This window comes from Calypte anna, chromosome 13 (assembly GCF_003957555.1).
Source record: "Calypte anna isolate BGI_N300 chromosome 13, bCalAnn1_v1.p, whole genome shotgun sequence".
NCBI classification, from domain to species: Eukaryota; Metazoa; Chordata; class Aves; order Apodiformes; family Trochilidae; genus Calypte; species Calypte anna.
Window position 1 is genome coordinate 11269222 of NC_044259.1, and position 22191 is coordinate 11291412.

A 22191-nucleotide genomic window follows, 5' to 3' on the forward strand; every position below is an offset into this window, starting at 1 on the left:
GGGGGAAAAGGACAGAAGGAGAAAGAAATAAGGACAGAAAGAAAAAGTTACACCACGTCTCCTTTTCTCTATTTTTAGATAACCAGGGGCAAAGAGCAAGCAATGTTCCAGGAGCTCAGAGAAATAAAAGGCAGCCCAGGCAGCCTGTAGGATTCTGGTTCATTTATTGAGTACTTGATGGGTAAGGCAGACAGACAGTGTAAAATCACATGTATTATTTGTAGTTTAAAAAAATTACAATAAATTACTGAATAATTAGTAAAAGCAATTTTACTAATGGCTGCTCTTCGTACAGGAAAGAGGAGGCAGATAAACCAGAGCTGTGGAGCAGCTATGAATACACACAGAGAACGTCAGAGGGAGGGGATTAACACTGAGCAGCACACCAGGGAACATCCAACTGGGAACATCCAACCTCACGTGTCCTCCCCATCCTTCACACCCCCCAAAAGCTGTGGCAAACCTTGCCTTCAGTGCAGGGGCTGCTCTTGCTCTGGCCCCAGGAGGCAGATGCCACAAGTGAGATGAATTTACCTGTAGGGACAGCATGGCCTCCTCCCTCAGCACCTGCACCCAGCACCTGAAGGATCTCAGTTTTTTCTTGTCTGAACTGATTTAAAAGAGCAGTCAGTCAGTCTCCCAGTTACTTTGTAACTGGAAAGAGGTCTATTGAGGTGTCCCAGATGGCAGAAGGCCATTCTGCTTCAAATTTTGGCTCTTTAGGTACAAATGCCCTTGGCTGTGTGGTAGTTCCTAAGGGCAAACCCACTGCTAGGCTCTGTTCAGAAAGGACACACTGAGCAGCTGCAGGTGGCACTACCCTCCTGCACACCTTCCTGCCCCAAGCTTTTGCCAGGGCTGATTGATCAGAGGATTCTTAGGGGTCTTCCTAAAAACTGGACCCATCAGTGAAAATAGAGAATCAGTAAGAAATACTGAATGTTTTCTGTACTGACAGGGGAAGTCCCACAGACCTGTGTGCCACTGCCCTGTCATGACAAGGCTGATTCACTGACCTCTAATTAAGGAACATATTCCCTCATCGTAACCATCACAAGCCCATTGGTTAATTTTCTATTACTTCTGCACTGAAGTCAAGGAGCTTGTAGCTTCCCAGACAAACTAAACACAATGGCTTTCAGAGAATCAGAAAAGCAAATGTTTTAGAGACCAGGTTTGTCTGAAAACTCCCGGACGCTGAAGGAAAAAGGAAGTGATCATGCACTATGAAAATGCAAAAATCACATCCAAAAGAAACCTGCAGAACCTCTGTTCAGACCTTGGGGTGCTGGGAGCAGTGGGGCACATTTGCATTACAGCTGCTGAGTCACAGAACAGCACTGAAGAACCTACAAGACTACAGACCAGGGTCCTGAAGCACTTGGCTACTGCAGGAGCTGCCAGAGGTGTACATGGTTTCACAGCCAGGCTGCATCTGCTGTGCAAGTTACCCAGGAACCTACAGCAAACAAGGGCAGGCAAGGAGCAGATACCATCTGAAATAAAACTTCATTAAAATAAAAGATAGCAAAAGGCAGACATGCATAATTTATGGTGGTAATTCTATATGTCAGGGGCTATTAGGTTCTAATGGCTCTTGAGAATGTAAATCTAATTTGGTCAGCCAGGGTAGCCAGAGAAGCACCTACACAAAAGTCACTGTCAGAAGCCCCTTATCAATTGCAATCTATTATAATTGTGTAGCTACTGGTCTTGGATTAAACAATTAAAAAAAAAAAACCCCAAACACAAAATACCAAACCATCCTGCCATCTGCCACATTATCTCCCTGCTTTATCTCCCAAAGACAATTCCTGCCTTCTTGAACTCATCCTGACACAGAGGAAAGTTCATAGTCACTGGATGAACTGAACTGCCTCTCTACCTTCTTCTGATCTTTGATCTTCTGGAGAATGTTGACTTTTTTCTCAAAGTAGTTTACAAGGGCTGTTTCTGTCAGCATGGAAGCCAAGATCTGCTCAAAGGAGATAGACCAATCAGTGTCAATGGTACTGCCATACCTGGCAGCTGAGCTACTGCCTTCACAAACAACCAGGACCGTGTCATCTGCGATGTCTTCACACTGCAGGGAGCCTGTGCTGACCATGGAGTAGGAAGACATGGACATGTCATCTTTGGTTTCATCATCTGATAGCAGCTGTAAAGGAGAGCCTTGTCCTTCCCCTGACCCATCTCCTAGAGTTTGGTTTTCCTGCTGTGTTTTTTCAGGCTGAGCATCTCCACAAGTTTTGTCCTCACAGTCAGCTTGGGGTTGCTGCTCCACTGCTGAATTCTGACTCTGTTCAGATGTTGGTGACTCCTCTTCACTCACAGGATCTGGGTTTGCTTTGCAGTCCTCAGACTTCCTCGTGGGCCTGTTGGAGAACTTTTTTCCAACCTCCCCAATTCGCAGAAGGAGACTGGCTACAGTGGCAATTGCATGGTACAGCTCCTGCTCCACGGGGTCCTCACTGAACATGTTGTAAAGGGTCTTGCATAACTCTATAAACTGCTCCTTTAAAAGACAAAGACCAAAAAATCATACTTCAGGCTGAAAAAAGTTGATAGTGGCAGGAAATAGAATTATAGACTATCTTAAGTTGGAAGAGACCCATAAGGATGATTGAGTCCAACTCTGCTGCTCGCAGGACTTCCTAAAACAAGAAGATACAACTAACAGTGCCACCTGGACACTCCAGAGATGAAGCAACAGGCACCAGTTTGACTGACTCCTTGTTTATCTGCCTTCCCACAAAGTATCAACTTATTCTACTGATTTAGAACAGTCTGATACAGACAAACTCTTCTCTCTCTGCTGTACCAGCTAAGACACAGCTAGCAATTTCATAGTGGTGGGCTATTTTCTGAGAGATGAAGAGAACACTCCCTTATATCTGAGAAAACCTCATGTTTTACCTCTGTCCTGCTACTCTCTTGAGGCCAGTTTTTAAGCACTTCCAAATAAGTTTAAGTAGCACCCATCAAAGAAATTAAGAGAGACAAAAGAGCACACCAGTCATCAGACCCTTTGCTGTAACCACATTCATTGCTTTCCACCAAGTGGGTGTAACTCAAGGCAATGCAAAGCCAAAAAAGTTGAACAAGTCTGTATGACTGATGGCATATTTGAAACATCCTGCTCTGGAGGGAAAACACAGACTGCAGCTCTTAATAGGAAGAACTGGTCAGGGGGGCAGATAGTCAAATAAATTTGATTGGTGAAGACAAAGCAGTTTGTCCAAATCCAATGAGGAATTTGTAACATAAAATTCAACCATAAACGTGTGCAATTGGAGGCTTCTAAAGGTCAACAGACCAGAACAGCCATCTGTGGGTGAGAACTGAGTGTGCCTGTTTCAGCAAAATGGCTGCACAAACTGCTGAATCCCCCACTAAGCTGTCAGTCACTGAACTGGAAAGCTTCACATTCACTTCTTACCTGGCTCATTTTGGGCAGATCTTTAATAGTTTCTTTCTTGGACTCTTTTTCTTTGGCCCACATTCGTAGGTAGTATCTATAGTCCTGTGGACTGGTACCTTTCTCCTCTGTAAGGCAAGACCAAGCCACTAATATCAGGCTGTTAATGGTTTCAGACTTAAAAAGTGCAGTTTTGCAAGCAAAAATCATGCTGGAAGCAGGTTGTATGGTCAGTTCAGGAAAGCATCTGCCAGGAAGGTTACATTGTTTTCTGCTGCTTTATCTGACCCTGCTCAGTGGAGCAAAAATCTAAACACTGCTGCATCAGCTTGACATCTCATAAATGAACTCTGAGTGGACAAATTACCAAACATGATTTATAAATGTCATGATCTTGGTATGTGAAAGAGTCAGGGCTGCAAGGCATAAGAGAGATTTATTTCCTTCTTTACCCTTGCCCACAAGGGACACTTATTGAAGGTCTCCTTGATACAGCAGTTCATGATATGAGACAAGCCTAAAATGTGGTCTGTTTATGATGAAATTACCTTTTTCTGGACCATTCTCATTTCTCCTTCCTTTATCTTCTTGGGTTTCTAAAAAAATCAATGGAATTATAAAAGAATTATTATTAATAGCTGATTTTCAGCAATACAACACACAAAGAACATAAAGTGACTCATACACAAATAAAAATCATACAAGAATATATTTAATAGAAGTTAGATCTCAGACTCCTGCATCATGTTTGGAGGAGTGAACAGAACAAGATGGAAGCAGGAGGCTGATGGGATGAACTGGATAAAAAGCCACACAAGAAGTTGGCTGCAGAGCTGAGTTAGAGAGCAGAACTCTTAGCAGAGAGGGTGAAACACAGATATGAAATACAGCTAAGCAACAAGATGGCTTAAAATTATAAAAAAAAAAGGTAATTAATGGAAAAAACCCTTAGCCACCACTGAGCACATATGTGACTAATACCTACACTCATTATTTAGTGACTGAACTGACACTTTGGGAGTAGCATGCAGAGTCTAACTTCATAAACTTTGCTTTTGGTTCCATACATTGTCACTGGACTTCATAGGAAATCTTAGCTCAGTCTAAGTTAGCCAACTGGCACTAAACAGCACAACTATGGACTCACTTTTTTTGGGAACATTATTATATTTTGGTAAACATTTTGCATAAATGACATAATCTGACCTTCAATTTCCCAATCTCTAAAACTGTATTTTAAGAAATACAGCAAATAATTCTACTAACAGTTTTACAATCCAGTGGCATGTGTTCATAAAATCAGAAGGCTCTGGAGGAGACACAGATGTCACCTACCCAGGCAAGCCTAACACCCCCCACACTCTGCTCTGTGTGTATTTTCCACTTGCCAGTTTCCAGGGTGAGATAAACTCCACTGAAAGGAGACAGACAAAACCTGTTTCAGCCAGGGTTGAAACTCAATAGGTAAAATATACTGAAAGGTATCTAATTACTTATAGCACTGAATTCATAGTGTGAGTGTCATGGGAGAAGAGAAGCAGCAACTTCAAAGTATTTAAAACAGCACATCATCTGGTGCTGGCAGATGATATCAGCATTATAGCCATGCTCAATAAATGCACATAATCCATGGACTGACCTTGAGACTCACAGTGCAGGCAGAAATCCAGCTCTGAGACAAAAGGAGATACTTGAGCAGCAGAAAAGCAGGGTTGAGGGGTCAATATCCCAGATAGAACAGAAAAAAGGTGAGACAGACAGACACAGAAAAGGAAACAAAAACAAGAAGAGAGAGAATGAGACTTGCAGGAAAAACCTAAATCATGGTGGGAGACATGGGCTGGTAAAATCACCCTGCTCCTCCTCAGCAGTCTGTAACTGTGCTTCAGAGGGTGCTGGGTCCTGCATGAAGCAGGCACTGAGCAGTCAAGCTCCGAATTTCTTTCCCATCATGCAACAAGGACAGAAAACTCAAACACAGTGGCAGTCTTAAAATACCACCACCACAGGAGCATGCTTTGCAAAAAGTCACAATTCATAGCACAAAGATTTATGCTGCAACTCCTGCCTAAGCTGACAGGTAAAGGCACCAGTGCTGTATTACCTTCTGTTGTAACGTCCTCTGTGAAGTAACTTGTGGCCTCCAAAGCAGACTCTGTCTCCTCTGGATTCAGAGCTGTATTTACAGAGAAGGAAATGTCAAGGTCTCTAAGCTAATTCAACAGCATTATCACCCACTTCATTAGCAAAATTCATGAGGCATCCCCTTTCAATTGCATGTTAGAACAGACCATGCTCTATAGCAGCAATATATGAAAGCAATCACTCACCAGGAGGCAGATGCAGTTTGTAGAGTACTTTGAGTTTTTCAGTGAGGTCACCATGGTACATCCCACCTATGAAGGAAAAAAGAAACTGTTAAGAAAACGGCAGTTATGACAAAGAGTTACCCTCTGCTCACAGGCTCAAACTAGAAGGAGTTCACAAGCAGTGAGGAAATGCTAACTGCACAAAGCCCCACGTATAAGCAGTAAAAAAACCTACAGCAAAGCTGCATATTGCTGGTTTGCCACCTTTTGTTTCCCAAAATGGGAGCCTGCAGCAAAAAGGGCTTCTTTGGCTTGCTTGAGATTTCCTGTAAGGCTGTTACCACCCCCCCTGACAGTGCAAACATCACAATCTCCTCCTAGTTCTCTGCTTGGAAAAGGACAGAAACAATTTTTTGCGATATTCCACCCTCTCCAAAAAAACCCCACCACTTACTCATCCCTGTCACAAACTCCTTGAAATTAATGAGAGAATCCCTGTTCTCATCCAGAAGGCGGAACAAACGCCCTGCCAGCACAGGTGTGTGTGTGCCACAGGACCAGGGGGTCAAGCTGACAAACAGCTCCTTGAACTGCTCCATGTCTATGCGGTACTGCTCCAGGTAGGGTAAACTCTGATCTCGGCGGGCAGCTGCAGCACGATTGTTCCCCCAGTAACAGCTCATCAGGTACTTTGCCTTTGGAGGGAAAGGATTAATGGGTCAGATTCTACTACACTAGTAGTAGGGAGACTTTGTTCCAACTCAAGAATAGCACTGAGTAAGAAAAGACATCTCGGAACTCAGTGTTTACCTCCCCCGTTACTCCCAGAGCTACTTCACTTCACAGAGAGGGTGATCAGACATTGGAATGGGCTGCCCAGGGAAGTAGTGGATTCTCCATCCCTGGAGATATTTCAAAAGAGACTGGATGTGGCACTCAGTGCCATGGGCTGGGAACTGCAGTGATAGTGGATCAAGGGTTGAACTTGATGATCTCTGAGGTCCCTTCCAACCCAGCCAGTTCTATGATTCTATGATTCACTACAAGATGCATGAAATGCAGGGACAGGGCTTTTTCCCCCAAAATGCCCAAAGAACAATTTTAAGTGAAAAATACAAAAAAATCCATGATTTTAGGTTTGAACAGAATGACACTCAGGCCTTAATATAAAGGTAAAATGCAGGCTGTAGAACTAAGCCTCTCTTTCTGGGTGTACAGCACAGTGCAACTGAGTTTGCAAAGCTGATTGTCAATAGAGATTTTCAAAACTGTCAACACTTTTCATTACAGAAGATTGAGATACCACATGTAAAGAATTTTGTAAAAATGGCTGATAGAAAAAAAATTAAATTAAATAATTCAAGCAGTAAAATTGTTGACCAAGGGGCTAATAATAAAAATGTCTGATACAAACTGGGACCTTATTATTAGGCAAGTATTGGGAAGGAAAATTATCTAGTAATTTCATCACAGTGTGACAAAGAGATTAATTCAGTCATGAGGAAATAATCTGGCACCTGGTTTTATCTCCAACAAGGCAGTTTAAACAGCTGGAATTGTTGCCTCTGTTCAAAATCTTAGTGGTCTTGATAATTACAGTGAGGTAATATCACTCTTTAAAAAATATAAACATTGACAAATAGAAGAAAAGCACCTAAGCAATTTTGTCACTATTACAGAGCAAATCAATGGCAAACCTGACAAGAAAAATTAAGGCAGAGTCCATTCTACCTCCCTATTGTAAGTGCTGTGTTCCTTTCCATTGACTCCACAATCTCTGAATAAACATCTTTCACATACTGCAGATGTGTTTTGGCCATCTTTGGAAAAAACAAAGCAAAAGAAAAAAACCATCATGGATAGTAATAGTGCCAGTTTCACTGTCACCAGGTGCAATGACCTGTAACAGAACATCACATCTGTTTGTGACAGGCTGGATTAAGAATCAAAGCAAAGCCATTGCTTCCCTTTCAGTTTATTTTGGTATTTGTCCTCTCAGTGTCAGAACACATTCTTCTTCACTCTGGCTTCTTACCTTGAACACTACATACAGCTCTTCTAGTTCTTCAATAGAGAAACCAATGTCACCAGACACAGCTCGGACCTAGAGTTGGGGAGAAAAAGGAGTGAACAATTTATTTCAAGGTTTGAAAAATTAAATAAGCCTCACTGAAAAATCTGTGTAACACCAAAGAAAACGAGTGCAAGGAGATATGACACAGTACATGAGGCAAAACATAACCATTCTAATAGCTGCCCTTGCTATGTGCTACGGGTCAGGAAGACAATTTCTGGTAAAGCAGAAACTGCTGACATTTTGAGCAGCTAGAAAAAAATTACTGCACTTATTTCCTGTTTGTGCAGACCTGACCATGCAGGCTGTGTTGTCCCTCCCTCTTGTTTTTATCTTCCTATGTTTGATTCACATACATTGAAAAACAACAATGAAATAAAGTTCTCCACCTAGGATATGGGAGATAATTGCAGTGAATATGGATACAGCTCTTCGAGCATGAACCTTTCTCTAAAATTTCCCAACGTGCCAGCATACTTTCTAAGTGGCAGGAAAATAATTATATGCCAGATATCTTTTCTCTAAGATTCAAGACAAGCAGTAAAATAGACAGCAGTAGGCAGCAGAGACAATCACAAGACCTACAAGTGGTTTTTATCTCCCTCCATGCCAAATATCTGATTCAATCACACCCTAAGTCTAACACATTTTATTAGCTTAACAAAAAATATGTGAAGAAGAAAACTGAATATAAATTATTCCAGCCAGTAGTTCTATTTTTCACATGAACTGCAATTCTTAAATCACTTAAAACCAGATCTGCTACAGACTTGCTAGATGCTTACTGCAAAACACATTCCATTAACATGCTGTTTGGTAGCTCATTCAATCAGGAAGTGACATACCACACTCTTCTTGGCTGTATCCTCCAGAGACTGGATCACTTTCAGCCTTTGTTTAAAACGCATTTGTTCAATGTCATCTGCCTTCAAATTGCTAAATTTCTACAAGAAAGGAGACAGACCAGGTCAACATCATCTCCTAAAAGAAAGAACAACCCCTGTTCAACTACATGTGCTTTAACAAGTGTACTGTCCCCTCAGACTTGATCTAAAACTCTTAGAAGCCTTTTACCAGCAGCAAAAAGGTGAGAAAAACTTGAGCTCTATTCCCTAATTCATTCCTGTCCTGCAAGAGAAGTCAATCAAAATTCATGAGAAATCCTACATCAGAGGTTTCTAAAGAACACCTGTCAGGACTGGCAGAAATACAGGTCCTGCAGTGTGACAAAGATAAGAGAACTGACAGCTTGTCATTCCTTCCAACCCTGTTTTTTAACAGGGCCCTAAGGAGATTCAGCCAGAAACACAGAAGTTAACAGGCATTTCTGCTGACAAGGCCAGACAAGTAAGATTCATTTGGTGGCACTTTTTTATAGGAAAGAAACTAAAAACAGAGATGGCAGATTTGAAGAAACAAACAAAATACCCAGCAAAATGATATCTGCCTGACTTTAAGTAGCTGGAAGGGGACAGGATGAAGAACAGGAAATAGAATGGGAATTAAACCACATTTCGCAGTGCAGCAGAGAGCTGCCAAACAGCAGTTCTCTTGCCTGTTTTCTTTCCATCATTCTGTTCTAAATTTCTTGCAAGTCTGTTCCCAGTATGAACAATGAGGTACAGCCTCCTGTAATATCTGCAGAGATATTATCTCCTGAAATATCTGCAGAGACATCTCAGCACTATTGGTAGCTTTCTCAGGTCACCACCCTGTTACATTAATGTGGATCCCAGAACAAGATTCCTGTGCATGTGAACCAGGATGCTTCCAAGTTTCTGCAATATACCACTGAATTTTTACCCTGAATTTCCCTCCTGAACTCCTTAGCACTGACAATCCTCACATACAAGTAAGAGTGGAGATTATTTTTTTTTTTTTCTTTGCAAAACAGGAAGAAACCTCTGGTCTGCAATTTTTACCTATTTTTAGTCTTTGTTTTAGTCTCCACTGGTAGTGGGGAGACTCTTTTGTCTTCTCATGTAAACCAGGAAAATTATTGGGTTGGGCCCACACTCCTTGAGCTCCTCAAGGAACACTGTTCAAATTCAGGCTACACAAAGTATGAAACTGGATGTTAGTACAGAAAAATCTCTTCTGGACAAAACTAAGCCAGAACCTACCTCATAGGATGTTTTAATGAGTTCAAAAATGTCAATCTCAAGTGGTGGGTCATCTCCACTTGTCAGTAAGGCATGCAGATGGGGAATAGGGGGAGAGACACTTTGCTTGTTAACTACATTGTCCAAGTATCTGTTGGAAAAAAAAAAACAGAACAGATGCAAGACTCCTGGATTACTGTCCAAAAAAAGGAAGTAATACCCTAAATGCATCACTCCCAATCTCTTTACGTCATTAATCTAAAATTAATCTAAAAAATCTGAATTATCTAGAAACTAATCTATGACTTGATAAAAGTCTTATTTTTTCTAGAATGTGATTCCTGCCTGGATCTGGCTTTGGCTTTAACAGTAAATCAGAGTTCTGTGAATTTTGGATAAATAACCCTTCAGAGTTCAAATTCAAACTGAGAAGCAGGAATGCATTAAGCTGCAAAGCATTCCAGAACAATGGGATTCCTCCATGTTTGAGCCAAAAATTGTTGCAGAAATCAATAGCAAACCTCTCTGGAGCTCAAGTTGCATCCTAGAGTGTTATCTGAGACCTTCTGTGTAATGGAATGAGGTAGAAAGAGATGATGACTAAAAGGATACCATTACTATTCAGTTATAAATAAGAACAGTGAATGGTACCTGCCCAGAATAGTCATGGCTTCACCTTCATCACAGCACTGCAACAACTTCTCCATGTTGGCATCAAGTATGGCCAAAGACAGCTGCAGGATAAACTTGATGCCCTCATAGAAAAAACAGTCAACAATGACCACGGCACTCTCAAAGGGCATGACACTGAGAAAGAGAGTGAGAAACCAGGAAAGGGAGATGGTGGAAATCACTCCCAGGTCCTGCATCTTTTCTGACAGCTGAGGAAGATACTCTCGTGTAAGTTCTTCAAAGATGCCTTGGTCCACCAATGCACCTAGGAAAACAAACAAAACCAACAGCAGAACTCAGACTGATGGTATCATGGTACTACACGAGTGGTATCATAGTACTATGCCCAAGCTAATCAATTATTAACCAAATCAGTGTGAAGTGCACTTTAATTTCATATAAGCCTCTTAAAACAAGAACTAAAATTAAGATATTTATTTAGATTTGTTCCCCGTTCCCAATAAAAACAAAGTACATAGGTAGAGACTATTCCTACATTGCAGAGCATGCAGAGACACAATCTCATTGATCTCTGCATTTTCCCTGAAAGGAGCAGTGGCAGATTTAACTGGTATTATAGTATTTACATCAAACTACATTCTTTCCTATAGACCAACTTTAAAGGCCCCTAAAGCAGTGCTTTCACCAGAGTTTCCTGGGAGCCCATTCCAAAGATTTAATCCCTCATTCAGATGGGTAAAACACAGCCCAGTAATTTTCTTCTAGATACACTTCCTGACTGCTAATGGTCCCTCCTGGTAACAATTTTCAGTGACTTCATCTTCCTTATTACTACAATCAGTTTCTTCTGAACGACAAAATGTTCCTGAGAGATGCTGGTTGTACCAGCTAGAGCTGAAAATCCAGGTTCCAGCATAAATTTGGCAAAGACTCACCCACTACTCTTGTGTTGTAGTAATCTGGCAACATCCGCTCACACAAAGCCACCAGAAGCCAGAAAGCTTCTTCCTCGTTGCAGTACAGCAGCAGCACTGAGGTAACAATGTTCATGGCCTAGGAGAAAGCAGAGTGAAATATGCAGTTAACATGAAAATGTCCATGAAAGCTTTGTCATTAACAGAGGAGCTAAAATTGAAAAGCATGAATTTAGAGAAACTGTCCCTAAAAGTCACATGTGTTTCCAGCTTTTACTGGTATCTGAGTCAATCTGTTTCAGTTCCTCTTTTTGGGGGGGCAGCAAACACAACTACCTTCTGACAAGCACTTTCATTAATCAGAACATAATGAGAACTTCTAATACCACTGCAATGCACAAAATTACTGAATTTCCACCAAGTTGTTTCACAAATTAGCAACTGACTTAATTTTCAATATATTGCCCATGTGCTTCATCATTCATTTAATTTGTCTTTTTAAACGAAACCAGAATATGTTTTTGGCTGAAGTAGGGAAAGGTCTAGCAGAAAAACTAGTAAAATACTGTCATTAGACCTAAAAAATATGCAAAATATAATTAAATGCTATATTCAAAAGACAGTTAAGACATCTTGCAACACCACCAGTTCTTTCCTACTCTCAAACCACCACGGAGAGAGCATGAAACTGAACCAAGAGTGCAGAAAAGGCCCAAGTTGGTCACAGTCACTGTGTAGGGCTAAGAAGTCCAAGCCTTCTCTCTTACCTGGCAGTACCCAATGGTTGGATTTCTGAATGCATAAGCTGTTAGGACTCTCCGGAGGGCAGCAATTCCCAGCTCATTCTGGAAGGCAGGATGCTCTGGCATAGAACGATGCAGATCTCTCTCAATTTCTTCTGTAGCAAGGTTGTACTTTCCCATTGACTTTTCCACAAGATCTGCATAGTAACCAGGATGAGTCACCATCTCATTCCAAGCCCCTGTTAATGACAAACAAATACTGCTTCACTTCTTGAGCTTTGGAATACAGATTTCATGTCCAGAGTTCCAGAGGAAAGGCAGCCAGGAAGCATTACATGAAGTCATTAACTACAAATAGGTATGAAATTAGAGGAACACACTCATTATTAAATCTTCATTTTATAGTCTAGGTACTAACACTGAAAAACAGACAAAGGAGGGACCAAAAAGCTACTATGTTCATAAAGAAAGTCATCTCAGGAATATTATCACCACATTCGTGGCAAAAACATCATGAAGCATCATTCAGGTGGAATCAACTTGTGATTAGTTTGTTCTGAAATGAGCTAAGTTTTCATTTGAGACATGTAGGCAATTTATTCCTGACAGCTGTCAAAGTATCCAGCACAACCTCCTACCTGAGAAAAGGAGCCACAGCTCTCCACGGAGATTCTCTGGAATTCCTTTTTGCACCAGCTCCCTGGTCTTGGCAGTGCGGTACATACACATCCCTCGCCCATATTCAAAGAAATGAATGTTCCAAGACTCTTCCTTCATCTTCTCCTTTGCCTTCACAGGAAGAAATATGGCCATTTTAGTGAATTAAGGCATTTTTTGTGTTTGTAGGACACATCTCTTCTGTATATACTCAGGGCTACACGTCACAAGAGAAATGCACTGTGACATTTAAAGCCTTTCTTCTTCCTGCTGAACAAAAGGGTGTTTGCTGATCTGCATGTCCTAAACCAGACTGACCTTGCTTAAAAACAAGACTTCACAGTGCTAACATGGGCTGTGCAATGGCATCACATATACATATATATTACATAAATGCAAGCAGAACCATGGTTTAAGACAATTTACTAGGAAGCAGAGATGCCAGTTCTCTTCTCCCTTGATCTGAAGAAAAGCAGTTCTTCACAGACATTAATTTACATCCCAGAAGCACAGTAACACCGAATTTCTCAGTCTCTGGTCAATTATCTCAGGTATCTCAGTACTGATAAAGTAAGCTGATGGTCAGGTTACATCTCTGCAGCACTGTCACTGACAGATACAGCAGTGATACTGCAGGACTGACCAGGGATAAAATGCATTTTAAGAGTCTTAGAGCAGGACAGGAAATCTGCAACCTACTGCAAACCTTTTCTATTTAATGGTTTAAAGTTAAAAAATATTATTTACTCCTTTGGGTCCTGAAAGCTCCTCGGAATTTCTTCTGAAGAGTTTGAGCAGTCCCTGCGAGGCTGTTGGCACTTCCCCAGCACAGAAATTGACAGGTCGACTGCTGAGAGCAGACGTGGGGCTGACTGCAAGGGGGCTGCTGGAAGGCAACTCTGGAACCTCCTGAACAACAGAACACAGAGCAGCTGAGCTCAGGCAGCCTCCCTCCTCAGCTAATTGTCCAACAAAGAGGCATCATTTGCTGGTAATGAGCACTGTTAACATGCACTGCTAACACAGAGCAGTACTCTGAAAAGCTGACAAATGCTTCCCCCAGCTATTTCCTTCCTACCTCACAGCCAGGATCAGCCAAATTCCATTTCCACTCCCTGTCACTGCAGCATGGTTTCTTGGATGGTGTCCTCTGCAAGAAGTCAGAGATTCTCTGTACCAAGAAATCACGGTCTCTCAGATTGGCAAAGAAGAAAGTCATTTTACTCTTAGTGCTGATGGACAGAGGGCTGGGCAAGACACTGGAACTATCTGCTTTCTCAACTATTGTCACCTAGAAGACAAAGACAAGGACCATTTGGATCTAGATTTTCCATTATCTATGAAGTACTGCACAAAGTCAGACACACACAAAAGACAAGGAAGGCACCTTAATACACAGCTAAAAAATCCCCACCTCCCTGAGAGGAATGATGAGATGACAGGCCTCTTCTGCCTTGCTGGCAAAACAGATATAATTGTTGGATACAAACATCTGGCCAGGAATATGCATCTTGTTAAATGGTGTCCACAAGGTACAGTCTGTGTGTCCATCCAGGCATTCATCCTTGGGCAGCCGGAAGGTGGCACGGTAGCACTCATTTTTGGCTCGAGCATCCAGGTCCCTGGAGAGAAGCAGAGAGAAGTCCACAGAGAGTTTTTCTCACTTGAAAAACCCACTCGAACACTAATGTTAAGTGTTCACTCCAATCACAACCTTCAGACTGCTGCATATGATTAGTATTAATTTTCCAATTGAGATGCCACCCCTTCTCTGACTCCTCTTTCAACCTTCATACATGCTTCAGTGGTAAGGTCTGTCCTGCACTGCAAGGGAATATCTGCAAAACTTAAACATTGCATCAAATTTGGAAACTGCAGAGAACAGTGCCCCAGCAGGAGCATTTACTACAATACAAAAGTCTATTACTTTTTATAAATCTTCAACTTCAGACAGAGGGGCTGATGTAATTTTCTTCTTTCAGAAAAAAAATTTTTTTTTTTATTTTAAAATGGGATTTTCAAGTTTCTCTTCTGACAGTGCCTAGTCACACATGAGAAAGACAGGAGTTCAGTTGGCAGGTGTGAATTCACTACCAATTTGGGATGGAAACAAAAAGAATAAGCAGAGAGTTAATAACTGAAGTAAGTGATGGAAGCCTTAGAGTGAGAAAACCCCAGTGGCACCTGGGAGCTACACAATAATACAAATTTATTATTACAATCTCCTCTTATCTGTCTTCTCACTGCTGGAACACTTACCTTTTTAATGCAGAGATGTTCTTAAGGGGCTTCCTGGGCTTTGGAAGGGATTTGTCCTGTAGGAAGCTCTCATTATCCAGTAGCTGCCTCATAGCAATGTTTGCCAGTTGCTCCATCAGCTTGAATGTCTCATTGATGTTGAGAAACATGGAAAAATAAAGTTCATTGTCCCTTGTGCTAACTTTAATGCACTCAGGGAACAGCAGTGTAGCATTTTTTTCTAGCTGGGTCACATCCACCCACTGGATCACCAGTGTAACTAAGAAAAAAAGGTCAAAAAACCTATTATAGTTTCAGGCAAAACAACAATCAACCAGAAATGAAGCTCAAGCAGTAAGTAAGCTCTCAGTGTAGCAGTGTTTTTCCCCTCTTACTCAGGGACAATTCTTTTCTTCATGCTTTTACTGGGTTCTCCAAAAATACTTGGAAATAATCTTTGGAACTAACCAGACTAGAAATAATGCAGTTCTAAAAAGAACCATCTCCCATCCAGTAAATGCCTTCAATTACAGTTACTCAACTTTTCATTCCTTCTTTGCAGTTCAAGATTTGCAAACACTGGGTCCTGGCAGTGGTTCCAAATAAAACTCACAAAAGTCAAAACACTGCCTGGCTCTCTAATCCAGTGAAACTTCAGGTGTATTTGTACAATGTAAAAAATGCTTTGAAAAATGACTCAGGCACTGAGTCTGAACATCACTGAAGTGCCTGTGAGTGCAAGGACTGATCTATGCATTGAGCTGGAACTCAAAGGATTCCTAAGAGGAATAGAACTTGTCAGCAGTTCACACAAAAAAAATGAATTGCATCAAAAAGATTGTGAGCCAACAGCAAAAAAAAAACAACTAGCAGGCTTGTAACTCACCCTCTTTGCCCAGCAGGAAGGAGTAGAAACAGAGGTGATTGACTGTGAGGTACAGCCAACCCTGCCTGGGCACACGGCCCTTCCAATAGCTGCAGGAATAGTAATTGACCAACTTCTCCACCTCGGGCATCCCAAACTGCTTCCGCATCTTCAGTTCGGCCTCTTTGAATTTACCCGGATCCTCCTCACTCTGGGGCTGCTCATTCTTGTTCTCTTCAGCAATAATTCCCTGAAAGGACATGGGAGGAGAGAAGAAATGGAAGAGACCTGCCTGCTGATAGACCTAATACCCAGCAAAAGGTGACAGCAGCAGAATACAGAAGACAGAAAGAAGAAATACAACACAGCAGTTATCATTTCTCCTGTCATGATAAAGAAACCATGGAGATGTAGACAGGGCAGCCAGGGAGTCTGGGATCCAGTCCTGAACACATGGAGCAAGGATTCATGTTTTATGAATGATTCATGTTAACTTCATGTCTGAAGTTTTCACAGCTGCCCTGGTAACTTTGAACACCCTGCAGGAGAAATGAAGTCTATTTTCACTTGCAAACACGCTTCTTAAACAGGAAGCAGATATCTGCCAGGAGGGCAGTCTGTGCAGTCTGTCAGAACTTGACTGACCAGAAGGAAAGCCATGACACACAGACATAGAAAACATGAAGAATCAGACTGGAGTGCAGGAAAAGACTCAAATTTCTGCTGTTCAGTAAAGAACTGAATTTGTTAAGTTTCTACTTTGGAGAGTTTGTGGGCTGGGAATCTGAAGCATGTTAACTGCACAACAAGCAGAGACCCCAGTCTGACTCAGAGGTCAGGGGAAGTTCCCTTAGAACTCAGATGCCTTTAATACCATCATGGCAGGGAAAGTACATTGCTTGTAAAACAGAATTCTCCCTCCTATACTTGTTTCTAGATGAATCCTTGTTAAACATTCTCTCTGTATGAAAGGTATAATGAGCAAGGATTTTAAAGAGGTATTGTATTTTAATTAGCAAGAGGATCCTAAGCTCCTTGAGGTCTACTGCTCATAAGCTCCCCTCCAAATATGTTTGTCCAGTGTTATGACTGCAACATGAGGCTGATACATCTGGGTGCATTCCATGAGAATTCCAAATGTATGTACATTTGAAAACGGAGCAGAGAGAAGCTTTGCAATGGAGCCCTTGCTTGCTCGTTCCCTTTCAAGGGTAAATACTCTTCAAAACACCTCCCCACCACTTCTTAGGATCTGGAGGTTCTTCCAGGAAATGTGTCACTTACATGTATCTTGCCCTTGACAAAGGTGGTGATGTCTTCTTCATTGTCAAAGATGGACAGAGTCTGCAGTAAGTTGTTCTCCAGCCACTCCCAGTGCTTTGTGATCTCTTTACGAGATGATCCTAAGGGTGAAAAGTCACAAGAAGAGCAAAGAGAAAGGAAATTAGAACAAGGTCTTTTTTCCTTCAAGTTCACAGCAAGAAGCTAATAATTACCAAACAGAGATCAGGAAATCACCACGCCCAACTATTCACATGTCAGGGATATCTGATGTACACCAAGACTATATGTACATCTAATGGAAGGTATCTGCTGGCATCAAGGATAAGCAGTACACCACCAGCAGATTGTCTTACGTGCCAGTGCACACCAAAACAAGCTTTTTTCCCAGACAAGAAGCATTCTTATGTTCCAGACAAGAAGCAGCTTTTAATTGATCAACTATAGAATGCTTTGGTTGTGGAAAACACCCTCAGGCCCAGCAGCAATGGCAGGGGAAGAATGTCTGCATTCAGTTTTGTTTCATGGGCTGCACCTCTCACCAAGTGACAGCAGATAAACTGCTAAAATAAACCAGGCCTCAGCATTAGAATGAGACACATGAGGGAAAAAAATTCTGCAATTCCTACAATGAGAGTTCTAAGAACAGAGCACTGAAAGGCCAAAGCTGCATGCATGACCAGAGTGGTGCCCACTAATATTTACATATTAGTAAATATGTAAGGAAATAAAAGACAAGCATTTTTTCCCACTAGAGAGCCATATACATCTTATAACATTAAGTGAATGCCAATATTCTTACTTTGACAGAAAAAATGAAAACCAGATATGATTTTAAAAATACTTTGGATGAAGACAATGCATTTATTCAAGTATAATAACTTAGCAAAGTCCATTCAGCTTTTTAATAACCTCTCATTTTACCATGCTGCAAAGTTACTTCAAAGTAACTGAGATACAGAGGATATAAACTGAAATTGTACAAAATACACATTGACTGTGAAGACAATACAAAATTTCCTATTTTCATTTTGTGCAGCCACTAAATATTCTGCTACTTTTAAGCAGTTTCTAGCCTGCCATTTTGTTTTGGTTTTCTTCCTCCCTGTGACCTCCCTCCTCAAAAGGGAAACTGAGTTTCTGTGAAACACAGCAATTTCTAAACCTCTTTTCTGTGGCATTTAACTAGCTCTGCAAGGGGTAATATTGTGTTGGTTGCCTGGGGAGAAATTCAGAGCAGGGAAAACAAGACATCATCATCTGTGGGCTTTGCAAATGATTACTTCATGCTCAGATTTTACATCTCAACCACAAAGTGAGAAGTGAAGCTTCTTACTAGAAAAACAAAATTGGTCTAACAAATAGAACTGACAATACTTTCTCTTTAGCAACCAGCAGGACTTAAATCCTGATTCACAGTCCACCTCCTGCTACTTGAAGGATGAGCCATGGTATTCTAATGCAGTAGTTACACTTCTTAAGTAAAAACAGATGTTTTTAAAAAAATACTATTGTAATATATTCTACAGACATAGTGTATCAGTACATCTACTACATGTCAGAAATAGCAGAACAAAATAAATTGGATCATGTGAACCAGACAGACAACAGAATAACACAGATGCAGCCCCTGATGAGGATCATCACATCACTCCATACCACAGGCCACTGCCCAGTACACTTGAGAGTCCTGAGTCTGGTGCAGAATACGGTATGGGGCAACTCTGGCACTGGAATCCAAAACCACGTCTAATGTTCCCACAAGAAGACCTAGAAGGCAAAGAAAGAAAAATTAAAACAATTTAATACCAAAACAAACAACTGGGTTGAGTAAAAATGCAGGATCAACACTACAGAAAAATTACAGTGTTCGTAGACACTGCGATGGAAGAGCAGTGGCACTGGCTGAGAAAATCCAACTCCTGCTGGTAATGGGTAAAGTTTGGATGGCAATTAAAATGCCCATTAACCCTCTTTAGAGTCTTGCACCTTCCTAGCAGAGTTTTCTAATAGAGGTGAAATGTATTTTCCTTAGTGGGGCTTCTGTTGATAACAGTGATTTCTAAGCCTACTCAACCAAAACAAAGAAGAGCTTTCAATGCTGCATCTTTAAGCATCACTTATGCAAAAAGCAGGTAAGAGAACTCATCCAAAATTGAATTAAATAGCTCTAGAAAAACTGGTACTCCCAGGTTTCAGTGGTGTTTCTAGGAACACTATTGCACAAAGAAAGAAAGCAGAGAATCAACATCAACATTAAAATATTTTGATATGATTTTAAATAAAAAAGCAGGCACTTCCAGAAGAGATGCTGACAGCCATCAGACTTCCTAAAGGAAATCTGTTTATTTCAATTAAGTGTATTCAGTAGCTAAATCAAATATCTAAGATGATACTTCACTCTCTTATTCTAGTTGATGCACCATGAGCATCTTTACTGAAAGTGAATTTTGCAATACAGAATCATCCTCCTGGTTAAGTTTCTCTAACATAGGAACACTGAGAGGGAGCATGGGAGTATGCAGTAAAAAGTAATTTTGAATACTTCCTATAACAATTCTGAATGCATCAAACACTGACATATGGACCAGTAACAAGACAACGTTTAAGAACGTGAGTACAACAGCAATTCACACACCTTTCTAGGTTGGCTAAATACCTATATTCTAACCCTAAAATGTCAACTTGCAGTTGTACAGCTCCTTAAGGAGGACACGTGGCTTTCAACACGTAGGAGCTCTGAGGAAGACTCTATCACTGAGCTAAACTAGTTCAGGAAGCTGGCTCAAAGCTAAAACCATTTAAGAATAGATCAGTTTAAATGTTTCCAGAATAGCACCGGGTGTCATTTCTTCTTGTAAAAAACTGGCTAATCCTAGAATAGAATGATATGTCTAAATGCAAAATCACACATTACAAGAACAGAACAATTAAAAAACCATTTTCAACACTATTAGAAGATGAAATATGCTAAGGATATTTATTTATTTATAGCTAGCTGAAAGGGCTAATGCAAGAAATTGGTTGTGCATAACTCACAGATGTACAAAGCACATGTTTATTGTTCACATCACTGTGTATGCATTTTGCACGTTAAAGTGAGGCGATTTTTTTGCTGTTGCTAACACTGTGCCTTGGTTACAGTTATGTTATTTTAACCACTTCTGTCACCAAACACAGCTATCAGGCACTTGCACACAGGAGTTGTCACTGAGCTGTGGCCCAAGCACAGCACGATTTTCATACAGATACCAACTGAAAACTACGCCTGTCAGCCTCTAAATCTTGAAAAAAAAAGCCGATAATTAAAAGATACAAAGAAAACACCTTAACAATGCAAGGCAACCCGACTCCGACAAAGAAGCCATTTTCGTCAAGAGAAGGAGACCAGCCCGACACCCCCGTTAGTTACAGCAGCACGGCCCTGGCCGCGATCACCTCAGACCCGGCCGGAGGCAGAGCCTGCAGGGTGCTGACAGGGGCACCCACACCTCTGCGCCTGCCGCGGGCACCGGGACCTGGCGGCGGGGGCTCTCCGGGGGTTGTTACAGCGAGGGCAAAGCCCGTTCCTGACTCTCCCCAGCCGGCGGGGCCTGCATCCTATCCCGCTCCTCTCCCGGCTCCAGCCCCGCGGCCGCCGCCGTACCGAGGCGGGCAGCTCCCTCCCCGCCCTGTCAGCACCCGCGCCGCGGTCCTGGGGCGGCCCTTCAGCCCCCCGGGCCGGGCTGGGCCCTGCGGGGACACGGCAGCAGGGAAGGAGCCTTCCCTTCAGCCGCGCAGCCCCGGTCCCGAGGCGGCCGGGCCGGGCCGGAGCCTCCCCTCAGCCCCGCCGCGCCTCACCGGTGAGGCCGCCCCCTTTGCCGTGTCCCCGCCGGCGCTGGAGCAAGAAGAAGGGGTTAGCCCGCTCCGTCACCCACAGCGCGCCGGCCAGCAGCACCTCCTCGGGCCCCAGCCACATCGCGGCGGGCCCGCCGCGGCGGAGCGGCTCGGCGGGGCTGGGCTGGGCCCGGCGGGGCTGGGTTGGGCCCGGCCGGAGCGCGGAGGCGGAGCCGGGGAAGCGGCGGGACCGCGCCGGCGGGTCACGGGGCAGCGCCTCAGCCAGGGCGCCCTCTAGCGGCCCGGCCCCCTCACGGCAGCGGGGCGGTGCCAGGCGGTGCCCGTGGCGCGGGAGGCAGGGCCGCGGCTCTGCAGTGCTGAGGTCCGGGGTTCGAGCCCCGCTAGCGGAGTGCTGCCAGTGCCACCGCAATGTCTCCCCTTCACCCCCGCGCTCCCCTCCTCTGCCTCTCGGAGCCCGGGGTGCTAAGAAGGTCCCCACTGAAAAGAGCGATGTCAAGTCGTCCCAATAGGACAAGAGCAAACAGAGTATTAAGTCAAGGAGATGAGAATTCTGCTGGACCTACAGAACCGGCCCCATTAACTGAGGTGAATTTTTAAAATGCTCCCCTCCGTGCTGTAATCCCTCTCCTGGCAAATGGCTCCATTTAGGTTATCATTTTGCAGCTCTAAAGCCCACGTAGGGCTCTAGATCAAGGATGGTTTTGCAGCAAGCAGGAGATGTGGTTCCTTCTCACCTCTTGGCAGCAGAGCAGCTTCTCAGTAACTCAGAAGCCCACTCTTCTTGTTTTAATAGCCATTAGAAGGTCTTCCTGGAAACTCTGAAAACATTACAACAGCACAGAAAACTGATATCTGCCATCTCCTTGCTCATCATCCAGCTCCCAGGAGGGTGGGAATGTCAAATTTTCTTTAGGCTTAACACTGGGGTGATCTATCTTCTCTACTAGTGCAATGCCCTAATTCCAGCTGGAGTCTTTGTACACTACTGTAATATAAATATATATTAACTGGCTGAGCTTTCATCCTGATGGTGTGGCTGTGTTTGGGAGCAGCATGGTGGTTTCTGAAGGCTGAGTGTGCTGTGGGAAGGGTTCAGGCACTGGAAGATGCTGAAGGATTC

At 42.7% G+C, this 22191-nt stretch overlaps 1 protein-coding gene across 3 annotated transcripts; it reads right to left on the reverse strand.

Moving 5' to 3' along the window:
- Positions 1–147: 147 nt before the first annotated feature.
- On the reverse strand, positions 148–21279 carry TBC1D9B (TBC1 domain family member 9B). Of its 3 annotated transcripts, none has more exons than XM_030458812.1 (22): positions 21075–21279; positions 18894–19004; positions 17238–17356; positions 15975–16203; positions 15110–15368; positions 14265–14472; positions 13929–14141; positions 13598–13759; positions 12832–12982; positions 12218–12432; positions 11472–11589; positions 10555–10840; positions 9925–10054; positions 8647–8745; positions 7763–7831; positions 6182–6422; positions 5749–5814; positions 5523–5594; positions 5058–5108; positions 3967–4014; positions 3440–3546; positions 148–2515 (listed from the first exon to the last, which is right to left on the reverse strand). In XM_030458812.1, exons 1-22 carry the CDS (start codon positions 21190–21192, stop codon positions 1829–1831), a joined length of 3759 nt encoding a protein of 1252 aa, XP_030314672.1. In that variant the 5' UTR covers positions 21193–21279; the 3' UTR covers positions 148–1828. The 3 variants fall into 3 exon arrangements, with proteins under 3 accessions (XP_030314672.1, XP_030314673.1, XP_030314674.1); XM_030458813.1 differs by having other exon boundaries at positions 5058–5090; positions 21075–21236; XM_030458814.1 differs by lacking the exon at positions 5058–5108 and having other exon boundaries at positions 21075–21236.
- Between the last annotated feature and the right edge of the window lie 912 nt (positions 21280–22191).

Bases quoted from the DNA above. Each gene is read 5' to 3' on its own strand.
- TBC1D9B (XM_030458812.1), bottom strand. From the start codon at position 21,192: ATGTGGCTGGGGCCCGAGGAGGTGCTGCTGGCCGGCGCGCTGTGGGTG. The intron at 12,983-13,597 runs GTAAATAATATT...CTTCCTGTGAAG, and splicing joins AGCTTTCAGGACCCAAAGGA to GCAAAGGAGAAGATGAAGGA. The intron at 3,547-3,966 runs GTAATTTCATCA...CTTGCCTTACAG, and splicing joins TGAGAATGGTCCAGAAAAAG to AGGAGAAAGGTACCAGTCCA.